Consider the following 14,810-nt stretch of genomic DNA (forward strand, 5'->3'; position numbering starts at 1 on the left):
CAGCTTTTCTAATATGGAATAGGGAAACTTAATTCAGTTAGAAACCAATAATAACTGGAAGTTGTTGAAACATGGAGATACTTGTAAGCTTGATCTTTGAAATGAATAGCTGATTAAAGTTGAATAAACAATGAAGAAAACCATATAGTCTTTTCATCCATATATATGAAATTTGAAGTAATATATGCCATGCCATATTTCAACCAAGTACAAATTGGAAAGCTGAGCTGTGCTGATTTTGGATGTAAGATTTATAATAGAAATAACAACCTGGATGAATGGGACAATAATACTGTGTTTAATACCTGTATGGCAATTTAAAATCTCTCTAGAAATGTTTCTATTTACAGTGAGGTTACACTTTCATAGTACAAGAATTTTTCTTTATGCTGCCCTTGATTCCCCAGCTACGGATATTCTCCTGAAATCTTTTTTGTTCCCCAGACACACAAAAGCATGATAACATTTTTAGCATCTCTGAAGGATTCAGGTTTTAGTGGTAGAATTTACCTAAGAGGGAAAATAAACTCCCTCAGACTGAATACCACGGTTAAAATCTAATCTCTTAAAAACTTCCCATAAGTTGTTTAACCTCCTGGATGAGGTTTCCAAACTCCTATCAGTGACCTGATGGCTTGCCCATAGACTGAAGTGGATGTTAATGAAGACTTATGTTCAGTCTTCCTTTAAAAGCCCGATCCTGAATACTTATTTTCATGAGCATGCCAAAAATAGACATATCTAACTTTTTTTTTATTCTATGATGTTGGGGCAGAAACTTGCTGAAAGGTTTGAAGGAAATCAGGGAAGATGCTTGAGACGTTAAATCAGAAGTGCATATTTGACTTTGTGATCAATCTCCGAGTTGAGGGAATTTGGGACTCTTTCCTCATAAATAGCTGTAGTTAGAAACTGAGTTTAATTTTTTTTTTTTTTAGAGTTCAAAGAAGACTAATACCCTTAACATCTTTGGGAAAGTTAATGCTTTTTTGTTTTGCTTTTGCTTGACTCTTGCACAGCTATACATACACATTTCAATTTAATTTTCTTCCTGGCTTGATATTCGCTCTTTGTGTTTTAAATTATTTGCCTTCCCGTACAAAAAGAAATTAATTAATGTCCACCACAGTCATTAAAAACCTTTAACGCATTTGTAAAAGAGTTTTTCTTCTACCATCTATTGTAAATATGATTCTCTGCCATGATGTAAAATGTGTGTGGATGAATATGTGATGGACAGGTTACTCAGGATTGAACAAGCATGCAAAAATTTTTTTCTATGGCATTATTCCTTTGCACTGTTTATTTATGTGGCAATCACAATTCAGGCCAATAAAACTTGTCCAGTGGTGCACTATTTGAAATATGTTTTGTTGAGGCTGTTTCTTGATATTCTTCCACCTCTTAAATCCAGAGATCTTGTTACCATAGGTACAATCTTGAAAATGTCTAAGTGGCCTAAAAGTCTTAATGCCACTGACAGCCACTGGGACTTGCATGCTTTTGAAAGATTTTATTCTGAATCTTATTATTCACATGTCAAGAGAAAAGAACAGAAGCTAATAAGGTGAAAATGATGCACAATATCTTTTCACAAATTGGCATAACTTTAATGTATGAGATTTGGGAACACTCTGCGTTCGATGCAGCAGTGTACGTCCCACTGGGAAATAGATAGCTGCATTTTTCTGCTGTACAGAACATTTGGCTGTATAGACTTTAAAACTATTAGTGATGTTGGACTAAATGTTGCCCAGATGGACACTGAACATTTGGGGGAAATATTTTGCAGTCAAGGGAAACAAAAAAATTTTGTCTTTGGGACCTGTTTTTAAAAATGGCAAACTTTTGGTGCAGTATGGACATCTGGAGCGCTGAAAGGTGGCTGGCAGGAGGCGGCAGTAGGGTCATGACTCCCGTGGAGAAGCAGTTTACCAGGTCTTCATCGATCCCCAAACATATAGTTGTCAAAAAACATGTGTCTTTCTCTGATTCTATCATCTAAGCTGAGAAAATCTGCAGAAAAAGTCATAGATGATGCAAAGAGGAAGGTCCTGTAGCAAGTTGCAATCTCTAACTTTGCCTCTGAGAACCACGATGTGGAGAGAACTCAAGAAGCCATGTTGTAATGATTTCTGGCAAAGCAGCAGATCTCCTGCAGAGCCTGGCTAGCATTCTGCCCAGCCTTTTGTGTGGGGTAAGGACAGCTGTTCGAATGAGACTTTCTGATTGTTTCAAATCCTCACCAGATCCTCTACGAAGTCACAGTTGTGACTGGAGACATCGAAAGCGGCGGTACCGACGCCAGTATTTTCATGACTGTCTTTGGATCCAATGGGAACACTGAGGAGATGCAGCTCGAAAAAAACGGAGACAGGTACAGTTCCTTTGTCATTTTTGTTGGTTAGAAGTGGAGTGGTAACAGATTCTGGTGTCAAGTCAAGAAGCACTCAGGGCTTTGATCATGCTCACACTGAAACACAAAGAGAAACTCCCTTTGACTTTATAGATTCAGAATGGGGCCCTTTGTTATTGTAATGTATTTAGCAGAGCGGAGGGAAGCAGTGCACTTTGTAGCCAGGGGAATCATCTTTTGTCATTTGCAGAACTTTCGTTTATCCTATTCCTCAATGGCTTTAGAGATAAACATTGTGAACAAAAATATGAATTGTGAAGTCCTGCGTTGGCTCCAAGAGGAACTGTGGACATTGCATGAAAACACAGGTGTAGTTTCTGCAAAATGCATCTTTTGTGGAAAAATAAGTAATTTAATTTGAACATTATTTAATGGGAATGCATGAGTAACTGCATAATGAAAAACAAACCAACATGCACATACCTGCTTTGGGAAGTGCCTGTGATTGGAAGGTGCTGACTCTCCTCTGTCTGCTCCTCTCCTTTGCTGAAGTGTCCAGATATGAGCCAGCTTGGTCCAGAAGCTGCCTGAGGGATGCCAGGGCCTGAGCTGGTGAACTGAGGGCCCGGAGGAGAAGTGAGCTTCTTAGATCAGGCTCAGGCTCTGTTAATGTAACCGCGCACTTTTGGAACTGGAGCTGGCTTGTCTGCAGCTGGCACGAAAGGGACACGCGATGACATCTGTCTGCCCAGATGTGGCCTTACAGCGCAGAGAGGCAGAAACAGGCTGTGCGCTGTGCAGACTGCTGCACTGCATGCTCTGATTTTACTAAAAAGCTGAAATGTCATGTTTTCTTCAGCATAAGCGGCCTTCAAACACTGTAACCCTAGTCTGACGCCAGCATTTCCATAAGCCAAAAAAACCCCATGTGCCACTGATCCATTTCCTAATGCCTTCCTGTTCCTTTCTAGCACCTCCCTCGGTACAGAAAGCTTCGGCATGCTCAAAAATAAACTTGCCACTAACCATCTTTTAGAGATGGGCTTCATCAGGCTTAAATTTAATTAATTGACTACCTCTGATCTTATACAGCAAAGCATCTACAGAGCATCAGGAGGGCTGGAGCATTTGGTCACACGGGTCGAGCTCAGCTCGCGGAGGTGATGCTGGACACTTCCCCCAGCTTCCAGGTGACGCAGGTCCTCTGCTGCAGCTCCGCATATCACGTGTGGGCTGGATAATTGAAGATAAGGCTCCTCGCACAGAGGGGTTTGCTCAGGGGATGTTTTACTTCCAGCTGTCATAGCAGAGTGGATATCTGGGCAAGCGTGTTCAGCCTAGCTTGAAACCTTCATGTGTTTAGTTAGTAACAAGCATGGGCCCTGTTTGCTATGAGAAAAAATGTAGCAGAGGTGCTGCTGACTAAAATCTCCATGAGAAACATGGCTGAGTCATGCAGAAAGCTGTAGCTCTTGGCCTTGCTCTCCATCACAGAGAGGCACCCAGCATGTGGGGCAATGTACCTGGGTTACCTGCATGTTGGGCTATCAGTGACGTCCTGCTTCCAAGACCTCAGGCAATCCCAAACGGATCTGTCTTTCACTATTTTAAGCCCAACATTCAATTCTAGTACATGGGGAAATGAACCATGACTGTTTGTATTTAAAAGTAAAGCAAAATTCACATCAAGCTACATCAGCCAAAAACCTCTAAAGGGGACCAAGACATCTTCAACCCCTGAAGAGAGGGATTGCAGTTTCACTCCAGCTGGCCAGGCAAGTGTGTGGCCTATAAAAAAAATCACTTTTGTTTATACGGGTGGGATGGATAACCTCTGCTATAAGGATATGAAAATGCAATAAAGGAGGGCCACACAGTTTATATGTTATTAGTTGCTTGGGTTGTCTTCTGCCAGTAGAAGATCTGCAAAATGTGGTGAAAACTCATTGGGGCGGTATGAAGAAGGACATGTAAAACACAGCTGTTAAGATGTTCATATCCCCAGGACGCTGTGCTATTCTTTGGGGATGTACTGGCACATCTCTGCTAGCTGGAGGAGCTCTGTATCACACCTCCAACTGTACAGAGCTCTTGTCATCTCATTAGCACCCTCTGCAGAGGACACGCATGTTCCCAAATACACATATTGCCCATTTCCACACCACTCCCACCAGCCTTCACCCAGCTGTTAACAACACAGGCTTCCCCAGCTCTGGTTTCGCATGGAAGTCTCGCCAGCCCTTGCGCCAGCAGCGAGGTATGGGTGAGAGCCGCTGCAACCAAACGGTAAAAGGCACTTCATCTTTATTGGAGCCATCCAGTGCCAATTCACTCACAGCAGCTCAGTGCATTACGAAGAATCATCTGTCTAACCTGCTGCAGATTTAAGGCAATTTTAGCTACATTACTGTTATTGCCAAGACCTCTGGGCAATAGAAATATTTATAAGTGCAGGCATGGGTAGGAAAGCGTAATGAAATCCCTCAGATAAATGCTTCAGTGTCCTGGAAAAGGAATAGCTGCAGTCAGCTTGTCTGGGTACTTCTCAATTTTTTTCAGGCTTATGTTCATGTTCGTATAAATTAGGGATAGAAAAGAGCTCTTGGGTCACCCAGTTTGTCACTTTAGAAATTGTTTCCCTCTGGTACAATGGCTTCTTGAAAGTAGCAGGTGAGTATCAGCCTTACAAACTGTAAACAGGGCATTTACTGAAGATAAATAATGGTTTATTTTGTTAACAGACTGTTTAGCTTAGAGTTGCTCAGCCTGCAAAGGAGCAGAGCGAGAGACTTCTATGAAGCTTTGTAAGTAATAGTGATTGTAATGAAAACTGATCATAGGATCATGGGATAATTCAAGCTGGAAGGGTCACACCTTTTCCTTCAATAGAAGTGGAAATCAATCCAGTCCAGGCACAAAAGCACATTCTCTTTCTCACAGTGAGACAGGTTGTCTTGGTATCTGGTACCACAGAAAGACAAACAACAAAAGAGAGGAGTTTTTCAAAGAGCAAACATAACCCTTAATAACGAGAAATGGACTGGGACCAAAACGCCCCGTCCAAATGCCTCTGGGAGTGCAGGGAAAGCAATGCCTGGATGAAAACTGAGAGGCTCAAGCCAATCCCTATTGCTAACATCTGCAGCTATGCAAGCTCAGATAATGGTGTGAGGATAATCACATTCATGCTGCAGGGTGTAATCTGAGCAGAGGTTGGTAAAGAAATGTTTTTTTCTCCATATCCTGGCACTGCACAGCTGTAGGAGGCTAACTGTATTGCCAGGGGTGAGATAGCATCATTATGGATTGTCTATATTACGGTAGTGCCCACAGTTTGCAGAGCTCTCTCCCAAACTTCTCAGCAGACTTGGGTAACTCACAAGGAGAAGTTTGCACGAAGGAGGAACCTCAACAGCAGAGTGGTCATGGTGGTGCTTGGTAGACTCCCTGGATTTGGCTTCGCTTCTACTTAGCAAGGGTTGGATTTCCATCTCCAAGCCCACAGCAGGTCTGCCAGAGTATTTTGGGGGCAAACCTAGAAGATGCACTTGCTCTAAACAGAGTAGTATTGAGCCTGAGGCAGCACTTGCACTGGAGCAAGGCTTTCTTCTTAGCACCATTGATGCTAAGAGGAAGGCAAGGTAGCTGCATTTCTAGCCAGTGTAATATCTTCTTCAAGAAGCATATGTTAGTTTTTCCCCTTCTTCTGCTTTCTGCTGATTGCTACGGATGAGCAGTTCCTACACATCCTTGTGCCTATATACAGCAGCCAAGAACAGGGTAAGATCATTCATGCAATGTTACGCAAACCTATCCTGGTTCCTATCAAAGACGGAGCCTGTTTGCAAATCCAAATTCCCCAAATTCAGGAGGGGAGTGTGGGACGGTCGGTTTTGGCTCCTTTCTAACATCGTTTGCCTGCACTTACTAACTTAGGTGTTGGGCTCCGACTTGCAATAAGGTCACCGTATTTAGCTGAGCTGCAGCAACTGTCTATCACCACGGCAAATGCAAAGTTATGTGCTGCGTCTTAGCGAAAGAAGATTAAGCAAAATTGCTTTGCCTTCTAGTTGGGATGGGCTAAGGGCAGGCACTTGGGCAGGTGCCAGGAGGAAGGTGATGTGCTGAAACCCAACTGTGAGTCTTTATTGTTCTAGTTACAAACAGAGTGATAATATATACCACAGGCTGCCTGGAATGACTCCAGGTGCCTTGTATGGACTTGTTTTTCCCGGGGAGGAGGAATCCCTGTCAAATCTGCATCTGAGGTGTCTTGCCAACAACACAGTAGCTGGTGACTGCAGGACAGAAAAGCTCAAGTCCAATAAAGTGCACTAATAAACTTTTAATTTAAGGATATTGGCAAGGCACGAGTTGAAGCGTAGACAGGGGATCAAGACGCAACGGAGCTGTAAAGCAGCAGGAAACCTCCTCGGTCTTTGAATCCCTCCAGGTTTGAGCGAGGCCAAGAGGACAGTTTCATTATGGAGATCGCCGATATTGCACCCCTCAGGAAGATGAGGATTCGGACGGACGGGAAGGGGACTCGCCCGCACTGGTTCCTGGAAAGGGTAATGCACCTCACATTGCATGTCTCTGTGCAACCTGCTTGTGTTGAAAGCCCTTGAGAAAGAGGAGGAAGGCAGCAAGTGACTCTTTTTTATTAATTTCCTGCTGCTTTCCATTTGGTTTCTCATGGTTTTTTCCTGCAGGAATTGAGTCAAAAAAAGAAGAGAGCAAGGGCAAAAGCTGTGCTGTACAGCTTTACCACAGTCTCTGCTGTTAGATCTCGCTTTCCATCCCTGCAAAAGAGCCTTGCCTTGCCACCCTGGCCACCTGCAATATTTTCTGAGTACCCTCAGCTCCTGCAGACCCCAGCCATACTCTGACCCTGTGGGAGAATGGATCTCCCTCTACCAGGCAGGGACAGCTAGCGGGGGCCTGGGCCGGGTGGGACATTTCCAAATAATCCATCCTTTCAGATGAGGTATCATATCTCTCCCCTTCCCTTCTCCCTCTAGCACACAGGCAGATTTCTTTCTTTTCTTCTTCATACAATTAAGGTGTCGTTTTCTTCTTGCATTTTGAATACAGCATGTAAAACGGCTCCCACTGCTTCTGTTGATTGTATTTTTCCCTGGTGTCCTATCTTGCAAAAAAGCACAGTCTGTCTGCTAATCTTTTCTACCAAACCACCAGCCCCATGTAAACTTCACTTATTTTTGGGCAGTAAAACTTAGTTGGCTTGTTATGGGTCCCTGTAATCACATTTCTAAGATAGAGGTGGAGTGATGTGCTGATTCCACACCATCAGATGTCATTAAAGGAGGAACACCTCTCTGCCATGTTTATTTAGCATGTTTTTTCTGGAGTAGATATCCTGCTGGATTTCTGTATCTTGACTTTTTAATGAGAATAGTTTAAGACCCAATAGCTTAACTCATGGTCAGAAACAATAGCGCAGGATTTTTTTATTGGGTCCTTTACCCTTTTTGACTGGTCTGAAGCTGTCCTCCTTCATTTGTCCATAAATAATGCATTTCTAAACACTGGTCGTAGGTGGCCACCAGTTTCCAGTGAAGTGATGAACTGCTCTACACCTCCATTAGCATGGTCTAAAAAGTGTTTCTGTACCTTTTGTACTTTAGCATTGTCACTTCTAAGTTTTTTCTCAGCAACTCTTTTGCAGCTTTCCAAAGCATTAGACTTCCAGCATATATCTTCCGAATATATGCCACAGACACAATTTTTCTCCTGTGCCTAAGGAATAACTCAATCTGTTCTCTGATTTGATTCAGTTATCTTGGTCAAACTCCCTTTGCCAGTTTCCCAGTACCTTCTTGAGATTTATAAATCATATTCATATAAAATGAAATCAAATAAATCTTATTCATCCAGAGACATTCCAGATCTTGCAGTCGTGAGCTAGCAGTAGCTCAAAGGCAAGGGACAGTGGCATCTTTCGTGGCAAATAACACCTTCACGTGTTCCTGGTGCCACCCTGTCCAGTCATCCAGCCTGCTGGACTGTCCCACCCAAAGCAAGGCTTTCCCAGAGAAGTAGACAAAAAGGACTCTCATGTGGACCCATTTGATGGGCTTATAGCCTTCTTATAGCTCTACAGAAGCAACAGGCAGACCATGCACGCAACTCTTTGAGACGAGGATTTTAGAAGCTTTTGAAAATTGTACCCGTAATTTCTGTTTTTCTTAGAGAAACAGAGCATGGAGGATCTTCTAGCTCCAGTGATACATAAAGAACTTTATTTATTAGTTTTCTTTCTCACCTTTCCTGCAAAAGTTAATATAGCATTTGCATTCCCAGGCAGAGAGGGAGGACAGGAGAGCTCTGGAAAAGGGGAGGAAGGATTTGTGTTCTCTGATTTGTATTCCAGCCTTGAAAACTTATGTAGCCTGGTGTGACATGAAAACTGATCTGAGCCCATTTCCATTTCTGTCAAAAATGCATATTAAAACTGCATAATGAAATACTTGTGGGGGTAGTGCTAAACTCTCAGACAGATGGTTCACAGTTAGTGCTAACTAGCACAGTGAAATGAGAAGCTAGATTAAGCCATCAACCCCGTAATTAACCATTTGTTGCTCCATTTATCTACAGGATATTCTCAGTTTTCTTGTTCTATTAAAATAACAATAAATGATCTTTTTAATTCTCTTTGGTCTCTTTGTAAAATGTTGCTGGTCATAATTTATACTGCTTTTAGTTTACCAGAAATAGAAGTGCATAAATACCAATTAAAATGCATGAATTATCAATGATATTGTACACAGCCAAAAGATTCAATTTACAAGCAGGGAAGTAGTCTTTTTTTTTTTTTTCCTTTCTGTCTAGATAAAATACATGGAAACTTCATTCAGAATCTCAGCAAAGTAATGAACTTGGTGCCAAAGATTCAAACTGCACCAAAAGTGGCAATAAGATTTAAACACTTAAACTTAATCCTCTAGAGGGAACAAAATTTGATTAGTGATGTGTTGGGTGAGAACGAATATTATTGATTCTTGCTATGCACAGAAGGACATACCGAAAACTCTCTAAAGCTGAGCAACACTTTCTGATCTCACCACTGCTGAGAGAGACACAGAGTTTGGATATTTTCCTCTGATCTAATGCTGAATCTCATGCTCTTCCACATCAGGCTACCACAACGCTGCTTTGTATTTCTGAAAAATCAGAGAATAAAAACATAGAATCACAGCTACCACAACGCTGCTTTGTGTTTCTGAAAAATCAGAGAATAAAAACATAGAATCACAGAACCACAGAATGGTTCAGGTTGGAAGGGACCTTTCAAGGCCATCTAGTCCAACCCTCCTGCAGTGAGCAGGGACATCTGCAACCAGAGCAGGGTGCTCAGAGCCCCGTCCAGCCTGACCTGGGATGTTTCCAGGGATGGGGCATCCACCACCTCCCTGGGCAACCTGGCACCACCCTCATTGTCAAAAATTTGTGGCTTCTAATTAGGAAACTTATCTCAATGCATGCTTTGGAAACCTCCTCCTGGGACAGAGAGTTCCTCAGTCCATGTGATGATTTCACCTGCTGCCCAGTGTCTTAGTTATGAAGTTGAAAAGCTAGAAGTAAGAAAGAATGAGAGCTCTCTGAGTGAAATAACAGGAGTTGTAAGACTGTTGAATTCTGCAGTGTTGCTTCCTTCAGAATTTTAATGCTACTTTGTGCTGTCAAAGCCAGGCAGATAAGAAGCTGTCTTAATGAAGCACTAATTGCATCGCATTCAAACGTCACAAATTATCGTGAATGTGGGACTTGGGCTTTATTCAGTTCTTTTTCCTTTATATAAAGGTGATTAAGAGAATTTGAGACAATTCATTATAGCTGAAGCTGACTGTTCTTTGCAACAGAGCAAAGTCTTTTTGTTTTACAATCAGAGGATACTGTTTTTAAGCGAAGACCAATGACATGCAACAGGACCAAAAAAACATGCAATTGAGTCTTTAAAGATGAAATCCAGGATCTATGTATTTTTTTGTTAGTGGGGTGTGAGCCCCTGTGGACCATGTTTCACACTGCAGCTGGGAGAAGGCTGGGTTGAGGTAAAACAAATGATCAGACATGTCAAACCTTTCTGTTACAGCACACAATTAATTTCAAGTTGCTGTCAGCTACGATATTTGCTCAGCTGCAAAGCAAATTATCAACATTTTATTCATCCATATCACTCCCACTTCTTTTTCATTTCTATAGGTGTTCTACAGCCCAGTTAAAACCTATGCATAATTAGTGATAATGTTTGAGCATTAAAAGCATGCAGGATGTCCACAGCAAGTTCTAGGTATTGTAAAAAATAGTTTAGACGCAATGTAAAGCAGCGTTCTCATTGCCAAGTGGTAGCTAACTTTTCTGAGAGGAACAGATAGAAAATAAAAACAGCTTCAGCTCGGCTTCCTGAGATGACTTTCTTGACCCTCATGATCCAAATCAAAATCCTGCATCATCCTGTCTGTGTGCAACACCCACAAACACCTCCTTGTAGGATGGGATTCATTTTGTGCTATTTTAGTCATTGAGAAAGCGATGTTCATCTTTCACCTCCTCTACCAAACTGTTCAGAACTTTTCTGTAGCCAGAGGGAGAGATGCCTTGAACGGCCATTTACATGCCCCCAGCTTGGACGACACTGCCTGGGTGGGATGTATTGCTTCTCTGGTGATACCTAGCTCTGACCACTGACCATAGGGAGGGCCAGCACGATGTGCTTGGGCTGGATGCCCGGCGTTCAGGTGGTTCGTGCTAGGTAAGGTAGGCAATGTACCCATGTTGTGACCGAGCAATCAGCCTGCCACAGGTTTTCTGCTGCCTCTGCGTTCCTTGCTGTGATCTCTCCTGAGCAAACAAAGCTCGCAAAACGAATCCCTTGCTCCTGTCCGCTCCTCTCGGGAGCAGCACCCCAGAATGAGATAGCGGAGGCTGCTCTCTCCGTCAGTGCTAAGTGCTTACATGAAGCTGCGTATGGCTGAAATCACTCATCCCGGGCGAGGGGCTGGGGATGGAAAGAGAGGGCATTTTGCTCCAGTAGTTTTAGTAGCCAGACAGCTTTCCTCAGACAGCATCTGGAGCGTTGGGCACAGGCTGGTTATTTGTGAGAGGTCTGATCTCTGTCTGTGAGTGCCCTCCAGCTGGCAACTCTAATCTGCTTCTACCCCCCGCTGCTTTCCTGACATTTCCCTGCAAGCTTTGCTCAGGACATTTTGCTACTAACAGCATCGCTGTCATTCCTAAGCATGGAAAAGGTAGAACTGGCTGAACCTTTTCCAGCAAAGAGTTTATGCACCAAGGGGAGGAAAAAAAGGCATTTTCAGTCCACTTGAGATTATTCACAATTCAAATTTGCAAATTTTAGACAAAGAAAAGTTTCTAGGTTGGAATCCTAAGAGGATGTAGACATTGTTCATGCATCCTTGAGAGAGGAGCCTTCCTTCTGGTCTGTGCCCCAGCAGAGAGAGGGCACCATCTGGGGTGGTGGAGACCTGATTTCTGCTTGGCTCAAAGCAAAGATTTGATTCAACATCTCTTGACTCATAGAACAGTTTTTTGACCACAAAATAATAGTGTCACTGGCTGTGAATAAGCACCTTTTTAGAAAAGTGGGACAGCTTCAACAGCCCGAAATGTCCTGTACCTCTGGGATGAAGGTGCTGTGTTACAGATCCCTGTTTAGCATCAGGCAGAGAGAAAACCCCAGATGAGTGTCCTACCCATGGAACCACACAATGCACAAATAGCACAGCTACTGCTTCAGCTTTGGTGTAGCTACTGCCCTCTTTAAAATAATTTTTTATAACCTTTGAGCAACGTTCTTCTTTTGAACTGCTAAAGGCTCTGGCAAAGCTTGGTTGGGGTCAACAGAAGTGCATGGACTGGGACACATGCAGTTTGAGGACTGAATGTGAGCACATTTTATCTCAAGATAAGTTTTATAAGTTTCTTAGGCTGATATATGAGAGTGCAGCAGAAGGTCAGTGAGATAGTCAAAGGGCTGAAGTATATGGCATAATAAGAAAGGCTAAGGTAAATGGAGTTTTTAAGCCTTAAGAAGAAAAGGTGTGGGGGGAATAAAATTGCAGTCTTCTGCTGTTTAAAGGGAGGATACAGAGACCATTGATCCAGTATCTTCTCAGAGGTGAACAGTGAAGGGGCATGGGGCAATGGGCACAAGCTGCAACAAGGAAAATCCTGATTGGATATAAAGGAAAAAAAAAATCTTCTTTCAATTGTGATGCAGTCCTAGCATGGAGGCCCAGAGTGCTGGGGGAATCTCGACCCTTGAAGATTTTAAGAACTCAGCTGGGCATGGCCTTACAGTTAGCCCTGCTTGGAGCAGGAGGTGGGATTAGACACCCCCAGGTGTCCCTTTTAACTTAACATTTTCCACAACTCCATGATTTGTTTCTTCCTAATGTCACATCACACTTCTCTGAGTCATCTGGGCTCACGTTTCCATGGCCTTTGCAGAGATGTGCCTTGCAAGACACTGTTTCTTGATGTCCTGCTTCACTCAGGTATGGTCTTTGTTTCTGTTAGAAGGTAACAAAAATTGTAATTTGCAGCCCTGTCTCCTCCCTTCCCTCCAACTCCCCCAACTGAGTGAGAATTTACTGCTAGGTTTTTGTTGTAGGCAAGTGTAATGTCCTTCTCCCACTAGACTGATGCTCCACTGAGCCCACATTGAAATAGGACACATAAAGATGGGTATTTTATTGGATGTTTGTTGGAGTAGCTCACTGGCTTGTTCTAAATAGGTTCCTATTCTGTTATCACCACAGCATCTGAGCTCCTTCCCATGACACATTAGACAGTGTGACTAATATCTGTTGCATACTGTTTGTTCTGTCACCTTTTCCCAGAGGGAGAAGAGTGTGAAGCATTAAGTTTTGCTGGCCTAATTTTATCTTGTGCATTGCTTTAACTTGTTTGGGGTTGGTTTGCATATCTCTACAATGATTGCTGTGTGTTTGCACAGAAGAGGCAGGTGAAAGAAAGATGCTGTGTACTTCAAGGAGAGGTAGTGAGGGTTTTAATAACTCTCCGTTACTTCTTCTTTGGAGCTAATTCCATACTGGCTTCCAGGAAAGGTCAGAGTCTCTTAAAGATGAGCTTTGTCCATAACTTATGTCACAGGAGCAAATTTCTTCCTATGCTTTACCCCGTGCATGAAAACGTCCAATATTATGAAGACCATTTCTCAGGACAAGTTACCACAGCAAATACTGTCCATAAGAGAGAGCTCCATTTATCCCAGAAGAGCTCAGCACAGGTTTTGAAGCTATGACCAAGCTCCACCCATGTGTTACCACACTGTGCACTTTATAAGTTTAATCTTTGCCCTCATTCAAATGGTAGCTGAAGTTTAGCTGAATTTTTTTCTCTTATATTGGTTCTTCACAGATCACCCTGAAGAACCTGACTAATCAAGAAGTGGCCATATTTACCTACGGTGAATGGCTGTCAAAGATGAAAAATGCCAAGGGAAGTCTTGTGTGTGAGATGCCAGCGGTCATAAATGATGAGCAGATGATGGAGGACACAACATACACTCTTCAGGTTAAAACCAGTGATGTTGGAGGTATGTCTGTGGTGGATACTTTATGACTTTTCTAGTATGAAGTTTGATTTTTAGGAATGGAATACCTCCTGCTTAATTTGAAATTATGTTTGAAAAAAGCATAATTTAGCCCTCCTATGATGGAACACTGCCATTTTGGCTGTCTGTTCATCATGACAGTGTTATTCTGTGGGCTTCATCCTCATCTGAGCTCCAGGCATAAAATATTTAGACACAAGGCCTAGATTTGACTGCTTGTTGCTTCCTCTGAAGACACCTTAACAGAAGCTATTGCCAGACCCCATTGCAATGGTCAGGAGCCCCCTTCTTTTTGGTCAGCTCAGATCCATCCATGTAGGATGGAAAAAAAGGCTACGGTCAAAGCTGGTGGGCTGCAGGTTGCCAGTCAGCACTATCTACTTTGGCCAAAGAGAGGAGCCAATAATTCCCCCTCCTTTTCAAAGTGTTTTGAGACCTTTTATCTCAGGCCGTGAAAAACCATTCCTAAATGAACACCAGATAGAAAAGGTGGAACAGAGTATAAAGAAAGCTGCAGAGCTTCAAAAGCCAAGAAATGGGATTTCTATGTCATTTCCTGGGATCCCTGCCTCTTTTCATGAGAACTTCTGTCAGGCTGCTGAATGAAAGCTGCAACCACATACAAGCTGCCTTATGCCAAAATGGGGCAAGTTAGACATCATCTTGCAGACACCTTGTTTGAAAGGTTGACCCTCAGATGGGATTCTGCCACACCAGTGCACATAATCACCTCCTGATCTCTACTTCTCTTTCTTTCTTTTTTCTTTTTTTTTTTCTTTTCCTGGATTTACCAGCAGTAATTTATGCAACTTCTGAGGTTTGATCTGAGAA

General features: G+C 42.8%; 1 protein-coding gene across 1 annotated transcript in view; it reads left to right on the forward strand.

Annotated features, from left to right (window-relative positions):
- Nucleotides 1–14,810, forward strand: part of LOC309415119 (lipoxygenase homology domain-containing protein 1-like) — a gene marked incomplete at both ends in the record, with an annotated part of 135,085 nt that overhangs the window by 98,008 nt on the left and 22,267 nt on the right. The window contains 3 exons of the mRNA XM_082012567.1: nucleotides 2,250–2,377; nucleotides 6,810–6,927; nucleotides 13,784–13,961. Of these exons, the coding sequence (XP_081868693.1) occupies nucleotides 2,250–2,377; nucleotides 6,810–6,927; nucleotides 13,784–13,961 (424 nt within the window). The remainder of the gene's footprint in view (nucleotides 1–2,249; nucleotides 2,378–6,809; nucleotides 6,928–13,783; nucleotides 13,962–14,810) is intronic.

Source organism: Phaethon aethereus, assembly GCF_964289735.1.
Source record: "Phaethon aethereus genome assembly, chromosome: W".
NCBI classification, from domain to species: Eukaryota; Metazoa; Chordata; class Aves; order Phaethontiformes; family Phaethontidae; genus Phaethon; species Phaethon aethereus.